The 18,342-nt window shown below is 45.9% G+C and overlaps 1 protein-coding gene across 3 annotated transcripts in view; it reads left to right on the top strand.

The window, feature by feature from the left end:
• SI (sucrase-isomaltase) overlaps positions 1-18,342 on the top strand; it is a 262,662-nt gene that overhangs the window by 225,969 nt on the left and 18,351 nt on the right. For all 3 annotated transcript variants that reach the window (XM_075003677.1, XM_075003678.1, XM_075003679.1), the window contains 9 exons: positions 995-1,163; positions 2,705-2,801; positions 2,903-3,015; positions 3,119-3,244; positions 4,092-4,220; positions 4,691-4,801; positions 5,261-5,323; positions 15,247-15,381; positions 18,222-18,306. In XM_075003677.1, coding sequence (XP_074859778.1) covers positions 995-1,163; positions 2,705-2,801; positions 2,903-3,015; positions 3,119-3,244; positions 4,092-4,220; positions 4,691-4,801; positions 5,261-5,323; positions 15,247-15,381; positions 18,222-18,306 — 1,028 coding nt within the window. The remainder of the gene's footprint in view (positions 1-994; positions 1,164-2,704; positions 2,802-2,902; positions 3,016-3,118; positions 3,245-4,091; positions 4,221-4,690; positions 4,802-5,260; positions 5,324-15,246; positions 15,382-18,221; positions 18,307-18,342) is intronic.

The following is an 18,342-nucleotide window of genomic DNA, read 5'->3' as shown; positions in this document are numbered from 1 at the left end:
TTTAAGAAATACTTACAAAAGTTTAGATTCCTCATGGTCTCTCTGGCTCCTATCATTCGTTTGTTGGATCTGGGAGACTGGTATGCATTCCTCAACCTGAAGGACACCGACTTCCACAAAAACAAGAAGTCGTCCTGTGGCACCTTTTACATTAACAGAATTCTGTTAGTCTATAAGGTATCACAGGACTACTTGTCCTTTTTTTGCAGATACAGACTAACATGGCTACCTCTCTGGTATTTCCACAAAGTGAACTTCCCAGGACACATGCACTTCCTGTGGCTTATGGTGGGCCCCAGTCATGACCAGTTTGTGGTCCTTTTATGTGACTTGACAACTGCACCAAGGGTCAGTGATCGCTTCTTACCTTAGGTGCCCAGGGTGCAGCTTGACCCTGTGTTGTACAGCAGGTCACAGTAGATTGTTTTGTTTATTTTATAATTTTTTTCTGGCTTTGGACTCTTCTGAATCTACGAAAGGTTCAAGTTCTCTCCAGAGTAACAGCTAAAATTACCCAAGAGATGGAAAAGTTTCAGAATTTGATTTTGATGTAAAAAATCCAGGTGCTTATCCAAACCAACACAACTGTTTTCAACCTTGATATAACAAATCATGCAAACCTTCATTATAAGACCCTCTAACATCTCTTCCTTCCCCATGTTCCATCTTACTAAACATACAATACAATGGGTTTAAAAGCCTCAATAAAGTTGAAGTTAAAATATAATTAGAGTTCTTCAGTTCTAAGAAACTCCATAATAGGTGTTCAGTGTTCATTTCAACTAAATTCTGGAGTCTACTGAAAAATACCCAATTTCTTTACACTGTGATGCAGTCTGTTAGTAGATTAGTCACTCTCCATTTTATTAATAACAGCAACTACATGGCTAATATGTCAAATATATTGTATAACTTTTGCAATTCTCAGCCACAATTATTTATGTATTTTTTTCAGCTCTTTACTAATGAAACTCGGATAATTGTTCTCTTTCAGTTGGGATTCTCAGGTACCTGGCTTCACCTTTAGTGACATGTTCATTCAGATTTCTACCCGCCTTCCATCACAGTATGTCTATGGATTTGGTGAAACTGAACATACCACATATCGGCGTGATATGAACTGGAACACCTGGGGAATGTTCACTAAGGACCAGTCCCCTGGTGTAAGTATAGATGAAGTTTGAATTAGACTATTTCCGAAACAGCAACGGTTACTTTGGGGTTTTCAGGGTGCCTATAGTATATTTTGTTTTAAAACATTAGTGCATGATACGCCTTTATCAGTACAACGAACCAAAGCTAAGTTTAGTAACAGTTACAGTCCTAGCAGTAACTTGGGTCTTGGATAAAACTTCTGGTAACCAGTTTCAAAACTGTCAGTTCTTCTTCGAGTGGTCCCCAGGGGTGCTCCACAAAAGGTGTCGGGCTCGCCTGGCGCTGCAGATCGGAAATCTTCCAGCAGTTTCTCCTGGATCGCGCACGCGCCGGCGCACACCGCTCCCCTGCGTGCCCCCGGCCACGTGCGCGATCCGGTCCCCACCAGTTCCTTCTCAACCACCATCGGCTGCAGACGGAATCTACTCAGGCTAAGGCCAGAGTCAGATTAAGTAGTGTTTTTTTTTCGACGTGTCATTTGTTGTTTTTGGTTATCAAAAAAAAAAAAAGAGACAGAAAGCAAAGACAAAGAGAATATCAGCAAAAAAAAAAAAAAAAAAGAAAAGAAAAAGAGAGGAGTGGAGAAAAGAACAGTGGGGGTGAAGGCCATTTAGGCTGCCCGCTGCTCCTCAGGCCGGTGATGACTATTTGGGGTGGAAAGGCACGGATTAAGTGCTAAGTACCCTATTAACAGTAAAGGACTCACCGCAATGGCCACTTCAGGTTTTAAAAAGCGTGAGTCATGCCGTGAAGCTATGCCGGCCTCCGTGGGGCATAGCGAATGCATCCGATGCCTGGGGAAATCACAGGCTACCCAGAAGTGTTCTCACTGTGCTAAGCTCACAGCCAGGGCCAGGAAGGACAGAGCGATGAGGCGTAAAATGCTCTTGTTGATAAGGCTCTCCAGCTGGACTTGCCAAAGAAGCCTCACCCAGAAGGGCCCTCTGGGTTGCATAAAAGGAGGGCAGCTTCCTCTGACCCCCTCGGTGCAGAAACGGAGGAAACTCTCCCTGGCTCGATCCTTGCCGGCGTTTGCAGTGAGCAGGACGAGCGGAGCACACGGCCCCCAGCCGCATACTCAGGCAAGCGGCAGCGCGGCAGCGCACGTGGCAGAGGCTGAGCTTCCGGTTATATAACAGCCGGCACGCTCGGCGCCTAGAGCGTCTAGAGCGTCTGCTGTATACCTCTCCTCTCCAAACCTTTATAATTACACCTTTAGAACTTATTTAGAAACAAAAAATGCCAAAAGGGCATTTGTATCAGTGCAATATAACAAAAGTGCTTAAAAAATTAAAATTGTGGGAAAGGTATTTTGCATTAATGGTGGATTTCTCACTAGTGATTCTGGAATATCTCTTCCAAGGAGAGTGTTCATAAATGTGATCACCTCAAAAATGAACCGTAACTGTTCGTATGTGAAAGGAAAGAATGAGGGAAAGTTTCTCTTGTGAAGTTTTGCCCAACACTTCACTTAATTCATCTCAATTAACCAGATAAGAAAAGCATGTCAAATATCTGTGTAAATTTAAGTTTTTTCTTCTTTTTGCAGTACAAGCTGAATTCCTATGGTGTCCATCCCTTTTACATGGGCCTGGAAGATGACGGAAATGCTCATGGAGTCCTCTTGCTTAACAGTAACGCAATGGGTAAAGAACTTACTTTCAGAAATAATTTCCTATATTGTGCACTTTCTCATAGCGGGTTTGTTCCATTACTCTATTCCTGAATTTATGCTCTTGCTTTTCAGATGTTACATTCCAGCCAACTCCTGCTCTGACATATCGCACTATCGGAGGAATTCTGGACTTTTACATGGTGCTGGGCCCGACACCAGAGCTTGTTGTTCAGGAATACACTGCAGTAGGATTCATATGCTAACGTTATACAATTAATTGCATTTTTGTCCTGTTTTCCCATATCACTGTGATTAAATAAGGTTTTTTTCCCCCTATTTTATTGTTAGCTGATTGGACGACCAGTCATGCCACCGTACTGGTCTTTGGGGTTCCAGCTATGCCGTTATGGATACCAAAATGACACAGAAGTTGCTGATCTGTATGAAGCAATGAAGACTGCTCGCATACCTTATGTATGTTGTTCACAGTTATACTTAGTGGTGTTTATTCAAATTCTGTACTCGTAGATTTGTTCTCTAGGAAAGAAGAAATGAGAAATAATTATAGAAAAACTACATACTATACTGAACCATTAATATTCACTTTGTGTGGCCTGGAAGTTTATCCCAAACGTCAGAGGGTTACAGTAATTCATCTCCATTTATGTGTAACCCCAAGATAGACCAACCTCCCTAATCGGTTTCTGTACGTGTTGAATTCTTGACCTTGGGAATTGACAGCTTGAACTCCTGCTTAAGTTATAGGGCCATAATTTTTTTTTCTACCATGTCTATTATGACAATTCTGGTACTACTGTTGCATCATACCATTTCATTTTCATGGCATTGTGCCTGCATGATATAATGGCCTGATTTCACGATATCTTTTCTTAACTTTATTAGTGCCTGTATAAGAAAGTCGTAAAAATGTGTATATAGAAAATGGTGCATCCTTCAATTCTTTAATTTTTTCCTCTATTTAAATATTTTGAGCCAACTTCTTTCTGGTACAAACCTACTGAATTTATAACATGAGTGAACACACACAACACTGTGATGAATCTGGCCCAGTAGCTTTGCTTTAAACGACAGCATTTTGACATTGACTTTTGCTAAAGGCAGCATCTCTCTTTCTTTGATTGTTGTTGTGTTTTACATATTAGTTAGGCGAAATAATTCAGAAAAAAATAAGAACCTCTGATCTTATTCATTGAACCATTCTGAAGCTAACCCAGTCTGAATCAGACTTGCTAAACTAATAATACCTTTGACTTCTAAAATAACTTCTAACATGTTTGTGTTTTGTTTTCATTTATTGAAGGATGTACAATTTGTAGACGTTGATTACATGAACCGGAAGTTAGATTTTACTCTGAGTCCAAAATTTTCAGGACTTCCTGCTCTGATTAATCAAATAAAAGATGAAGGAATGAGATTCATCATTATTCTGGTTAGTAGTGTGGTTCTTTTTATTTTTTTTCAATTTAGCATGTTTATAAATAGTTGAATACCCCGATTCACTTAGGCTATGTCTACACTTGCCCCCTTCTTTGAATGGAGCAGAGTAATCAGGGTGATGGGAGATGATTAATGAAGTGCTGCGATGCATATGCAGCACTTCATTAGGCAAACTTCCCTCCACGGCAACTTCGAAGTGCCTTCAGTCCTCAAAATTTTGGGGAGTAAAGGCACTTGGAAGTGCCCACAGCTACACACATGCCAGCACTTTGAAGTTTGACACTTTGACGTTGCCGCAGGGGAGAATTTGCATAATGAAGTGCTGCATATACACCAGAGCACTTGATTAGTAATCTCCCATCACTCTGATTGGGGCAAGTGTAGACATAGCCTTAAAGAATTAAATATGCATATTTGCTTTCTTAATGTAACTGTGAAACTTGGATTTTCTGTGCATTTTAGGACCCTCCCATATCAGGCAATGAAACAAGTGATTATTCAGCATTCACAAGAGGTGTGCAGCAGGATGTCTTCATCAAATGGCCTAACAGCAGTGAGATTGTTTGGACGAAGGTACTGTTGTGAGAACTTCAGTTTAAAAATATGGAATGAATTTCAAAGACAGAAAAGACTGTTCTGAAGAACTTGCCTTTTTTTTCCCCCCTTTAAATTGAGGACTTATATGGAGTCCTTGGGCTTAGTGTGCCACCCTGCTTGTTCAAAGTGTCTGTGATATCTTTGGGAGAGGTACTAAAAAGAGATGGTTTCGACTGTAATGCAATCACTAGCACTGATATTCAGCAGTATCTCTTTTTTTTTTCCTTGGGTGAGGGGGGTGCATGCTCGTAGAAGGAACTGACTTCACGCAGTGTTTAAATATATGTACGCTGCAAGCCATGCAGTATTTTCTTTGCAATTATGTATGCATCCCGATCTGCCAGGAGTGCATTTTGAAAACAGTAGTAGGCCTCAGAAACTATATAAAAATAAGTTTAGTTTACCTTAATTTTTTCTTCCCTCATTTCTCTTTAGGTTTGGCCAGATTATCCTAATGTTGTAGTGAATGACTCTGCAGATTTAGATACACAAATTGAGGTATGTACGCTTAATTTTTCCACGGATGTTCCCTCCTGCCTCTTCTCTCTCAATCATTCCACTTCAGTCTATTCTACTTTCCTTCCCTGTCCCTCTTCTCTCCTTCGTGTCTGAAAATGTCTCATTTCCTGTGTCTTTCCAATTAGCTTATCCCATTTAGCACCCCCCCATGCCACAGATTTTGGCAAAATACGGAACTAATATAATGTTTCATAAAAAATCCCTCTGCGTGAGTGTGTTATCCTTCCTCCCACTTTGGCTATGTCTACACTCCAAAAATAACTTCCAAGCTGCTTACTTCGAAGTAACAGAAGTTGAGCGTCTACACACACCCTACTTCGAAGTTAAACTTTGAAGCAGGGCACTACTCTATTCCCGGGAATGGAGTAAGGACTTTGAAGTTGGGTTCCCTTACTTCGAAGTGAACTTGGGAAGTAAGGGAAAACATGTAGACTCTCTGCTGGCTAGTTCCTAGTGTAGACGTACACTTTGTGTAAAAACAATAATTGGATAGCAATAATGTTACAAACTTGGGAGCATTGAACAGCTGTAGGATTGTCAGAGACCACTGTTGCTAATCACACACGTGGCTAACTATTAAATATCCCAGAGATTCACATGATGTAATACCGAGCGTTTCTTCCACTCCATTCATTTGTTTTTAGCTCATCCTATTTTGCTGCACTAGCGCTGGAAACATAGCATGAAGTTCTGACTCAGTGGATGTCCATGGCTTAGAATATATGTGCACTCGACTAGGAGTAGTAATTTCTGGATTAAGTACACATACACTCCAAGGTAAAAGTAAGCCCATGCACCAAAGTGTACCACTCCAGCAAGAAGAAACCAGCCAGGTGGTGTGCTTAGCTGCAGTGTAGGTGTGTCAGCTCCCAGCACAGCTCCTGGGCTCTACTGCGGGGTGCTGTGCTAAGCATCAGGCAACCAGGCAAGTGAAATGGGCTGGCTGGGGTCATGCTCCCTCCAAGGGTTTGGTACTCCCCCACCCCAAACCCCTCCCCGCAGCACTTTGTGAGGTTGGGAGAGCTGCAGCTGCGCATACCGGGGCTCTGCTCTTTTTCCCTTCCCCTGAGTCTCAGCATGTGAGGGGAAAGTGCACAGCTCCTGTGCCTTCCTCTCCCTCCTGGCTGCTAAGGGTTGGGCGAGAGGAGTTCTTCATGTTTGTGCACCTTCCCCTCACTCCCTCAGCAACAGTGACCTCATAAGTGCAGCTGTAGGTCCCCCACAACCCACCCACCTTCTCAAAATGGAGCCCTTGCCCCCTCACTAACTCCTACACATACCCCATCCCCCTGCCCTGAACCTCCCCATTCAGCCCCCCAAGCCCTGATTCCTCATCCTTCCAACCCCACCCCCACAATCCCGACTGCTACACATCCACATCCACAGCCTTCTGTTCTGAGCCCCTTCTCACACTTCCAACTCTGATTCTTGCCCCCATCCTGACCCCCCCCTATCCCCAAGCTCCTGGCCTGACTCCTGGACCCCCGACACTCCCACCCCCTGTCCTGAGATGCTGCAAACCCCAACACTCCCTAACTCTCTGCTTTGAGCCCCCCACACTTAAATTTCGTATAGGAACTGCTGTATTGCACCCTGCATGTGCCTGCCGAGAGGTCCCCTCTCCATTCCAGGGGTATGATGCAACAGATCCTGTAAGAAACTTAAGTTCTTCCTCGAGTGTCCCCATGGGTGCTGCACGGTAGGTGTCGGGCTCGCCTCGGCGCCGCAGGTCGGATCTTTCCAGCAGTTTCTGCCGGACCGTGCATGCGTCGGCGTGCGCCGCTCCCTTGCGCGCTCCCGGCCACGTGCGCGATCCGGTCCCCGCCAGTTCCTCTTTAACCGCCATCGGTTGCAGACGGAATCCGCTCAGGCTATGGCCATAGTTAGCGTATTTAATGTTTTTAAAGTGTTTAGAGGGTTTTTTTCAGTCTTTTAGCTTAAGTTAGCTTGTTATTGTTTTCAAAAAAAAAAAAGAAAAGAAAAGAGAGTAAAAAGTAAAGTTTTACAGCCTTAGTAGCAAGGGGAGCAGCAGAGGCCGGGGGACGTAAGGCCATTCGGCCTCCTGCCGCAGCAGGCTGAGTCCGAGAGGGGATCAGGCACAGAGAAGGTGCTAAGTACCCTATTAATAACTCAGAGACTCACCACAATGTCCTCTTCAGGATTCAAAAAGTGTGAGTCATGTCGCGAAGCAATGCCGGCCTCCGTGGGCACAGTCAGTGCATTAGGTGTCTTGGGGAATCTCATGTCACCCAGAAATGCTCCTTCTGCGCAAAGCTCACAACCAGAGCAAGGAAGGACAGAGAGATGTGGCTGAAAATGCTGCTCTTTGACAAGGCCCTCCAGCCAGATGCGCCGGAGCAGCCTCAGCAGGAGGGACTCGCAGGGGCCCGTAAAAGGAAAGCTGCTTCCCTCACCCCATCAGCGCAAAAATGGAGGAAGCTTTCACCAACCCGATCCTTGCCGGCAGCCACAGCGAGCGGGACAGGTGGAGCGCATAGCCCCCAACCACAGTTACAGCTGAGCGGCAGCGGCGCAGAGACGCACGTGGCGGAGGCTGAGCCTCCGATAATCAAACAGCTGCCCCGCACCGCGGGCAGGGCGGCAGCCAGGCAAGCGCCAGAACCGGCGGCACCAACCCCTGCGGAACCGGCGGTGCAGAGCTCGCAGGCACGCGGCCTGCAGGCACCGGGGGAGACCACCCGCGCGGCACCACAGCGGAGCGTGCTTTGTGCACCGCAGACAGCAGGGCCAAGATCCCTGACACGGAAAGGGGCGGAGCCAGTCCCACAGGGGCGGGGAAAGGCAGCACAGAAAACCCAGCACCACAGCCCTTCTCCAGACAGGGCTGCAGGGCTACTCGCCCTAAGGCCTCCACTTATGCTGCAGACTCCAACGAGGCGGCAGGGGTCACCTCCAGTATACCCTGAGCCCCCATCCCCGTTCCTACAGCCAGCATCACCATGGCTCGGACCACCATCGCCCTTCCTGGGCTTTGAACCCCTGGAGTACTGCCACAAATCAGTCTCTCCATTATCTCAATCACCCAGATGATCTCGCTCCCCCAGATGCAGGGTGTATGCGCCTCCAGATTGGTCCAGGTCTCCATCTCTGGAACAGTGCCCGTGTTGCCATGGTCGCCCCTATCACGCGGGGCAGAGACACCATAGGCATACTCCCAGGGACAGATCCCCCCAGACGGTTCAATATCCCCGAGGGCAATCGCGGATGGGGACGGAAACGCAGATATCTCTGAGGGAGTTGATTCTGGAACCCCGAGATTTTCCCTCGCAAGTATCTAGCGAGAGGATGTATCACCGTCAACAGGACCCAGAGGGGTCCAGAGAGGCTTACCCTAGCGGTTCCTCGCTATTTTCCCCTGACAAGGCCACGGCCCCAGGGGACGTCCATCCTCCGGACGATCTCAAACAGTTCCAAGAGCTGTTTAAAAGGGTGGCCTTCACGCAAGGCATCCAAACAGCAGAGGTGCAGGAGAAACACCATAAGTTCCTTAAAAACCTGAGACCTCCGGCCTCTTCCAAAATAGCTATTCTGCTTGATGAAGCAATCATGGAGTCCGCCACCACAATATGGCAGACCCCTGCGTCCACTCCACCTATAAACAAGAGAGCGGGTAAGAAGTACTTCATCCCGGCGAAGGGCATGGAGTTCCTGTTCAGCCACCCGCAACCAAATTCTCTGGTGGTGGAATCGTCTCAACAGAGGTCGAAAACTTCTCAGTACAAGACAGGGGGAACGGACAAAGATGCCAAGAAACTAGAGTTGTTTGGCAGAAAGGTCTACTCCTCCCCTATCCTACTGTTGAGAATGGCGAATTATGCAGCGCATCTAGCGAACCATAATTTCGACAACTACTCCAGGCTGACTTCCCTCGTGGACTCGCTTCCAGAGGACAAGAAGCCGGTGCTCAAGGCCATCGTGCAGGAAGGCTACGCAGCCTCGAGGACAGGAGTTCAGATCGCCCTAGACATAGCGGATATGGCAGCACACTCAACAGCTACGGCAGTGGTCATGCGCAGGGAGTCCTGGCTCCAGACATCGGGTATCCCGAGGGATCTGCAGGCGAACATCCTTGATCTCCCTTTTGACACGTAGAAGCTGTTTGCTGAATCAACCGACTCGGTCCTTCATTCCAGTAAAGACTCAAGAGCTACTCTCAGGACCTTGGGGATTTACACCCCTCCATACAGAAAGAAAAAGTATTACCCCCAACAAAGACGATACCAGTATCAACCACAGCGTCCCCAGTACCACAGGGGCTACGAGCAAGAGTGACATCAACAGCACCAACAGTACAGAACTCCCAGGCGACGTTGTCAACAGAGCCGTGCGTCCTCGGGGCAGGGCCAAAGGCCACAAGTTTGACACACAGATCGAGGGCTGCACTATCACTACTGTCGCGCAATGTCATCCGCAGCTACTCTTCCACCATCGCCTCCGACCATTCTACGACCAGTGGCAAAAGATCACCACAGACAAATGGGTACTGGAGATCATAGCCACGGGTTACACGATTCCCCTCCAGTCACTCCCACCGCCACGACCTCCACCCAGACCTCACCTAAAGGACGCCTCCCATGAAGTGAGACTCAAGCAGGAGGTAGACCATCTTATGATTATAGGGGCAGTGGAAAGAGTGCCAGAGCAACTCCAAGGGAAAGGGTTCTACTCAAGATACTTCCTCACAGAGAAAAAGACAGGAGGCCCATCCTAGATCTTCGAGGCCTCAACCGGTACTTGCGCAAGCAATGCTTTCGGATGATCACAGTTGCCTCTATACTTACGGCACTGGATGATGGAGATTGGTTCGCAGCCCTCGACTTACAAGACGCGTATTTCCACATAACTATTCACCCGGCTCACAGGCGTTTTCTCCGGTTTATGTAGGCAAAGAACATTTTCAGTACAAGGTTCTGCCGTTCGGCCTCTCCTCGGCCCCTAGAGTCTTCACCAAGACCTTGGCAGTGGTGTTATCCTACCTGCACAGACGGGGTGTTTATATTCCCATATCTGGACGACTGCCTACTGAAAGGGGCCTCGAAGGAGGAGGTACTTTGCATGATACACGTCACAGCAGACATGTTCTCTTCGCTGGGCCTGGTCATCAATCTGGCAAAATCAAAGATAGACCCCGCACAGGACATAGAGTTCATAGGGGCACGTATAAATTCCATCACAGCAAGGGTTTATCTACCAGATGCCCACTTTTGCGCCATTGGTTCCCTCGTGCAAGTCATCACCTTCAGCCCTACAGTGCCGGTTCTGACGTGCTTACAGCTGCTGGGCCACATGGCAGCAGCAACGTTTGTGGTACAGAACGCCTGATTGCATATGCGCAGCATGCAGCACTGGCTGGCAAGCGTCTACAAACCGGCAGCACACACCGTCCACAGGGTGGTGTCGCCCACGACAGAGGTGCGCAGATCCCTGCAATGGTGGGTGAACCCCAAAAACATGCTAACCGGGTGCCCTTTCACCAACCACAAATATCTGTTTTTCTCACTACCGACGCCTCCCACATAGGGTGGGGAGCACACATGGGCAAAAAGGTGATGCAAGGACTGTGGTCCTCCACGGAACAGTCACTGCATATAAATATACTGGAGCTCAGAGCAGTGTTCAACGCCTGCAAACACTTTCGAGACCATATACAAGGCAAAGTAGTCGGGATCAGTACAGACAATACCTCCACCATGTTTTATATAAATTGGCAAGGAGGAGCTCGGTCCCGTGCCTTATGTGTGGAAGCAGTCCGATTGTGGAACTGGTGCATCGCCAACAATATAACCTTGAAAGCCTCGTATTTACCAGGCGCTCACAATGTGAAGGCAGACCAGCTGAGCAGGCACTTCGCACTCACACACAAGTGGCAGATCCATTCCGATCTGCTACAACCAATTTTTCACACATGGGGATTTCTCCAGATAGACCTGTTTGCCACACAACACAACAAGAAGTGCCCACAATACTGCTCCAGGGCAGGACTGGGACGGGGGGTCCCTGGGGGACGCATTCGTGATCTCGTGGAGGGGCCCCCTGCTCTACGCATTTCCTCCCACAGTGCTTATCCACAAAGTCTTGCAGAAAGCCAGGAGAGAGAGAGCCTGAATGATCCTAGTAGTCCCAATGTGGAATCCACAGCAATGGTTCCCCTTACTCCTGCGCATGTCGGACCGTCCACCAATGCCCCTCCCGGTGGCACCGGATCTGCTCACGCAAGCCCAGGGGTCCATAGTGCATCCATACCCCCGAGGCCTGCGACTGCAAGCATGGTTAATCCATGGCTCAGCTCCCTAGAGAGCACATGTACGGAGGGAGTGCAACAAGTCCTAGAAAGTAGCAGGAGGACTTCCACCAGGAAGACCTATAAGCAAAATGGACTCGATTCACTTCATGGTGTTCTACCAAGCAATTAGCCCCCCTTGCTGCGCCTATACCTGTAATACTAGAGTATTTACTGGACCTCAAGAGAGGCGGACTCTCCCTATCCTCGTTGAAGGTGCACCTTGCCGCTATATCGGCTTTCAGACATGAAGAGGAAGGGCACACGGTGTTTGCCCATCTCATGGTTACCAGGTTCCTCAAAGGGCTGGTAAACCTATACCCCCCTCGGAAGCCGCTTCCACCTTCGTGGAGCTTGGACCTGGTGCTTAATGCGCTAGTGGGACCACCGTTTGAACCCTTAGCCACGGTTTCCCTCTGTCTCGGGTGAGCGAGCTTGCGGCAGTTATGGCAACGGCACCCTGCACAGTATTTTCCAAGGAGGCGGTAACCTTATGGCTGCATCCAGCCTTTGTTCCCAAAGTTTCTTCAGAGTTTCATATTAACGAACCTATAGTTTTACCCTCGTTTTATCCAAAGCCTCATAACTCTAACAAAGATGCGCGTCTACACCTCCTGGACGTGAGGAGGGCGCTAGCCTTCTATATAGGCAGGACCAAGTCCTTCTGGAAAACGGATAGACTCCTAGTCTCTCTCGCTCCCAAATCGAAAGTAGAAGGTCTCTCTTTGTAGAGAATCTCGAAGCACATCGTATCCTGCATAAAAATGTGCTACGAACTTAGACTCCTTTACTGGCCCCGCCTAGGGCTCACTCCACTAGGGCGGTGGCGGCATCAACAGCCTTTTTCAAGGGCATTGCGCTAAAAGACATTTGCAGAGCGGCGACCTGGTCATCCTATGACACCTTCGCCAAGCATTGTGCCCTTCACAGGGTATTCCAAGAGGATACCCGTCTCTCGACAGCAGTCCTCTCGGGGACAAGCTGCACATAAACCGTTTACCCACCTCCTATCTTGGGTTACTGCTGGGTAGTCACCTATCATGGAGCACCCACGGGGACACTCGAGGAAGAAAGCAAAGTTACTCACCGTAGTAACGATGGTTCTTCGAGATGTATCCCCGTGGGTGCTCCACCACCTGCCCATCCTCCCCGCTTCAGATCTCTGTTTAGTATTTTTCAGGAGCATCCGAGGCAGTTGGTCAAAGAACTGGTGGGGACCGGATCGCACATGTGGCCGGGAGCGCGCAAGGGAGCGGCGCGCGCCGGCGCATGTGCGGTCCAGCAGAAACTGCTGGAAACATCTGACCTGCGGTGCCGGGGCGAGCCCGACACCTATCGTGGAGCACCCACGGGGACACATCTCGAAGAACCATTGTTACTACGGTGAGTAACTTCTCTTTATTTTCACCCTTGACTGAAAACAAAAAATAGCCACATCAGCACAAGGAGTGAGAGGAGCAAGCAGCCTATGTGCATTCCTAGCGACTCAAGCTAGGTACTTCTGCAGCTCTCACCATGGTAGCTGTACATCTGTATTTATCACACTAGTTCAATAAGAGCTACTGCTGTTCTGTCTACCCAAGCTGGAAATTGTATCTTGTTCTCCAATGAACACATGGTCATAAAGACTGCATTTCACCCTCTGTCCCTATTACCTTACAGTACTCCCACAGATATAAGCTGTTCAAACCTGGCCTGCGAGAGTGGTCAGGCACAAACAAAGGGAGCATAAGACATCCTTTACATGGAGTCTTGAGCAGCCTCAGTTCCTATTGAAGTCAATATATGGAATCAGGCCCTAAAGTGATCTAGAGCCTGCATTTACCTTTTTTATGTTAGTCCTGTATTAAGAATTGAGGCTTGTGAGAAGGGAATGTTTCATCCTCTTCAGAACAATAAGGTTGGCATGACTTGATAACAGAGGAGCTGGAATTCTGGATGAAACTGAGATTATCTTGCCCAGCATCCTGCCTCTGATAGTGATGTGTTCTGTGCACTCCTCCTGAACTTCCAGAACAGAGCAAAAAAGGACCTTCTCTTGTTGGTATTACAATTGTTGCCTATTAGCATCCTTATGTAACATTTGGTATCTGTATAGTGCAAAAGTGTGAATAACACTTCATTTTGTCTTCACCATTTCTGACTGTATACACCTGTGTCATTGGTCCCCTAGTAATTTTTTAAAAGATGAATAGTCCCAGTCTTTTTAGTTTCTCCACTTATGGAAGCCATCCTTACCCCTGATCGTCTTTGTTGCCCTTCTCTCTATCTTTTTCCAGTATCACTATTCATTTATTTATTTATTTAATTTCGATGAGATGACTAGAATGAGCCACATATAGTATTCAAGTTATATATTTTGGCATAGCATAGATTTATTTAATGGCATTGTTTGTGTATACTTAGGATGGTTTTTTTCGAATATGCTGCATAACTTTCTAGTTACGGAAGCTGAATTTCATTCTCCATTTTCTTGCTCAGTCACTCAATTTTGGGAACTCCCTTTACAAGTCCTCAGTCTGCTTTGGACTTGACTATTGTGAATAATTTTATACTATATTCAGACTTCATCATTTCACTGTTCAACACCTTTTGATTTCATTAATGGGTTGGTTGAATGGCACAGGTCCCAGTACAGACCCTTTGCTGTTCACCACTCTCTACTATGAACATTGACTTTATTCTGACCTTTTGTGTCCTGTCGTTCCATCAGTCATTGATCCACAAGATTTTCTCTTTTATCTAATGACTAATTGGTTTGCTTAAGAGCCTTTGGTGAGGTACGGTGTCAAAGACTTTCTGAAAATCCATGTACACGATATTGACTGGATCACTGTTATCCATGTCTTGGTGGCTCCCTTGAAAAATTCGAATTGAATGTTGAGGCATAGCTTCACAGTTCCCCAATGAATTATCCTTATCCAAATTTGTTTCCCCCAAAAATTAGCCTTGATGTTGCCATCTTCCCCACATCCTCTGCTGTGAAAACCACTGCAAAGGGCTAATTTAATTTTCCTGTATTGGCTTTGTCTTCCTTGAGTGATCTTCTAAAAAGCTTTTGTCATCTAATGGCTTCACTTCCTGTAAGGCAGGATTTCTGATTCTGATGTACTTAAAAATTTCTTACTGTTGGTTTTATCACAAGTTGAACAAGTTGGGTCTCAAATTCTTTCTTGGTTTGGCTGATGATAGTCTCACAATTAACTTTCAAGAGTTCTGTCTCCTTCCTATTTTCCTCACTTGAATCTCACTTCCACATTTTAAAGGATATCGTTTTCCCACTAACGGCCTCCCTTGCCCTTCTGTTTACTATTGTCGCACTCTTCTAGTGTGCTTCCCTCATGGGAAAAAAACCGTACATTCTGATAGTCTGTTTACTTGATGCTATTTACTTTAGTCGGAGAAACGTTACTTAAATAGTTACAAAAACCCTAGCTTTAGGATAAGTGTTTCATACCACTCTAGGTGAATATTAACAATAGATTTCTGTAGTTTTATTACAATCTTAGCCAGTGGTTTAATTTGTTTGTTCATAAAGCAGCTGAATACATTGGTATCCAATACCTTTGTTCCTTTTCATACTTTTTGTTGCTTTTTTTAGCTGTACAGAGCTTATGCAGCTTTCCCAGACTTTTTCCGCAATTCTACAGCACAATGGTGGCAAAGAGAAATAGTGGAATTCTACTCTAATCCAAAGGATCCTGCAAAGAGCATGAAATTTGATGGCTTATGGACAGTAAGTCCACAGCTTTTTCTTGTTTTGTTTCTTTGTTCAGTAATATAACTTATTGTAGGACAATGGTTACTGGTTTCAGGAAATTCTTACTCTAAGGTGGCTTCAGTAAACCTGAGTATTTACCTCACCCAAAGCTTCAAGGGAATGTATTTTTTAATGCTATTTGGTTTTGTGATTCTCTGCCTGAGGGGCACATTTTGTGATGCTTTCTGTAAGAGTTCAAGGATCTAACTTTGGGGGAGCCAGTGTATATAACTGAAATCAGAGCAGTAGTTGTGGAAAAGTAATCTAAAGCCTGGTCCCTGTGAGGGTACTTCTGAGTGAGTTGTGTAGTCTTTTTGAGTAAATTTAATGCTCAAAATGGGGTTAAAACAAATAGATTTCAACCAGTTACTATTTAGCTGGACACTGTGTAAACTTCCTCTTGTCACTGTCAGTACCCATCATTCTCCATGGAAAAGTTAAATTTCAGGTTATGAAATTGCCTGAAATCAGCAGTGTAGAGCACATACACAATTCACATTGTACCTTTAGAAGTGATGAGAGTACAGCGTATATCCACATAAAGCAAGTGGGCCACATTGGTCACCCCTTTTTGACAAATAATGTTCTGTTAACAAGCCCTCCCAAAACTACTGCAAAAGAGCACTTCACTTTCTAAATAATTGTAGCCATCCAGTTTAAAATAGCTGGTTTAATAATAGTATTACCATTGTTATTGTTAACATTAATAGTATTGTTAACAATCTCTCTTCTTGCAATGTGTTTTATGCACATGACTGAAACATGACATGTTTGGGGTGAGTTTCAAACCGGTCTAGGGGTTTACGACACACACTAGTTTGATTGGAAGATGTGTGTGTAAATTTCCTAGATGCCTTTGAAATTCTCAACTTCCAAAGATTACCTTATACATTTATAGAAAATTACCATTCATTTCTAGAAAACTAACAAATTTACCCAGCATTGCTCAGGTCCTTAAGTCAATAATGATCAGTGGAGTTTATTTAGAAAATAAAAGGAAAATGTGCATGCTTTATTTGAACTATTGTATTTCTCAAAACCTGTATGTCCCCTGTCCCCCGCCCCCCAGCCCCAAGCCCTGGGCCTCTCGTCACCCCCAACTCTAACTCCTGTACCCTTAGTCCTCTGCCCTGACCCACCCCCACACCCAGCCCACTGCCTGGACTCCTGCTCCCCTCTACACACAGAAGCCAAACCCCTTTCCCTGAGACCCCCCACCCTACCCAAACCACTGCCCTAAGCCCCTCCTCACCCTCACCACTTTCTGTTCTCCCTTCCTGTCCCGTTGAGGGAGGGAGAGAAAAGTGCATAGAAAAAGCAAAGTGCACCTTCCCCAGCCTGAGTGAGGAAGGCAGCAAACTGTGCACTTTCCTCACTTCCCAACAGTGAGGAATGGGAAACATCAAGCAATGGATCTGGGGGAGTGGGGAATCTTCAGACCCTACGCCATGGCATGACCAAACCCTGACTTTGCTTTTAAGTTGTGATAATAGGCAGCTGTATATATGAATTTGTCTGTGAATCTGTTTGTTTGTTCAAGAATACCTCCTAAATGATAGGGGATAGGAGCGCCTATCTTTCTCAAACATGTATTAGATGTATCCTCCTTCTAAGAAATATGACAACACTGAGATTTCTAAGCTTATTAATGCAGGACAAAAATGATACATCAGTTAGGATAAACACCATCAGTATCACTACACTGTACTTCAGTAAGCTGTGAAAAAAATATATTAGTGATCTGTGGGGACATTTCCGTGGGCACAATTCAGTGAGCAGGTGGCACTACTCAGCATGCATATGGATAACAGAACTAGAGTTGTATGAGAAAAAGGATACACATGCAGCTCCTCGGCTTACAGAGTGCATACCTCTGCCCTATGTAGTTAACATCACCAGTGACCACCTCTCTTTCCCTTGTTGATTCCAAAATGACACAGCTGTATTCCCTAGAGAGCTTTGCAGCCATGCCCAGAGCTGCTTAGCTAGGAGTAAAGTGGTGGTGTTTATGGAAATAAAATGCAAGTTTGGGTAGCACCCTCATTCATTCAGTCAAAGCCTGGGGATACCAACGGCTAGTTGAGCAATGAAATAACATTTGTAACAGCACAGCAGCGCACATCTGGTGGCTGAGCTGTATGACTTTGTCCTCACACTATGTGACTCATCCTTGCACACAACTGTTTCCGATTTGGAAACAATTTATACCTTGCAAGTCAGTAGCACTGCCATGGGCACCCGTATGTCCCCAAAATACGCCAATATTTTTATGGCTGACCTCAAACAATGTTTCCTTACCTCCCATCCCCTAGCACCTCTCCTCTCCTGACCTTGGTGTCATCTTCATCATGTGGAACCACGGTAGGGAGACTATGCCACAGGGATTTCAACAATTTCCCACCCACCATCAATTTCAGCCTGGACCGTTCCACATGAGAGATCCATTTCCTGGACACTACAGTACAAATTAACAAAGGTCACACAAATACCACTCTGTTCTGGAAATCCACTGAGAAACCCATTGATCACTGTTCTTTCTTATATGCCCCCTGTTTCCATCCAATAATCTAAGGAAGTGTAAGGTGCTACACGACTGCTTATTAGCATAGCATCTGTCAGCAGCAGGGTAATGATGAATCTTCTGTTTGTTTTAGATGTATGAATACATTTACTCCCTTTTTAATAAGTATGCGGTATATTTTCCCTTAAAACTCAAATAGGCACATTTAGGAATTTTAGTTATTGAATGTCAGAGTTGACACTGGTTCAGGACAAAGTTACTAAATATTTATGTGTCTCTTTTTTCTTTAAAATAGGACATGAATGAACCAGCAAGCTTTATTAATGGAGCAATTGGTGGCTGCAGAGAACCACTTCTAAACAAGCCCCCTTATATGCCGCGTAAGGAATCTTGTCTGTAGATTGCATTCTTACTAT

Source organism: Carettochelys insculpta, chromosome 10, assembly GCF_033958435.1.
Source record: "Carettochelys insculpta isolate YL-2023 chromosome 10, ASM3395843v1, whole genome shotgun sequence".
Taxonomy (NCBI): domain Eukaryota; kingdom Metazoa; phylum Chordata; order Testudines; family Carettochelyidae; genus Carettochelys; species Carettochelys insculpta.
The sequence above is the reverse complement of the archived record's forward strand: the minus strand, read 5'-3'. Positions and strand labels throughout refer to the sequence as shown.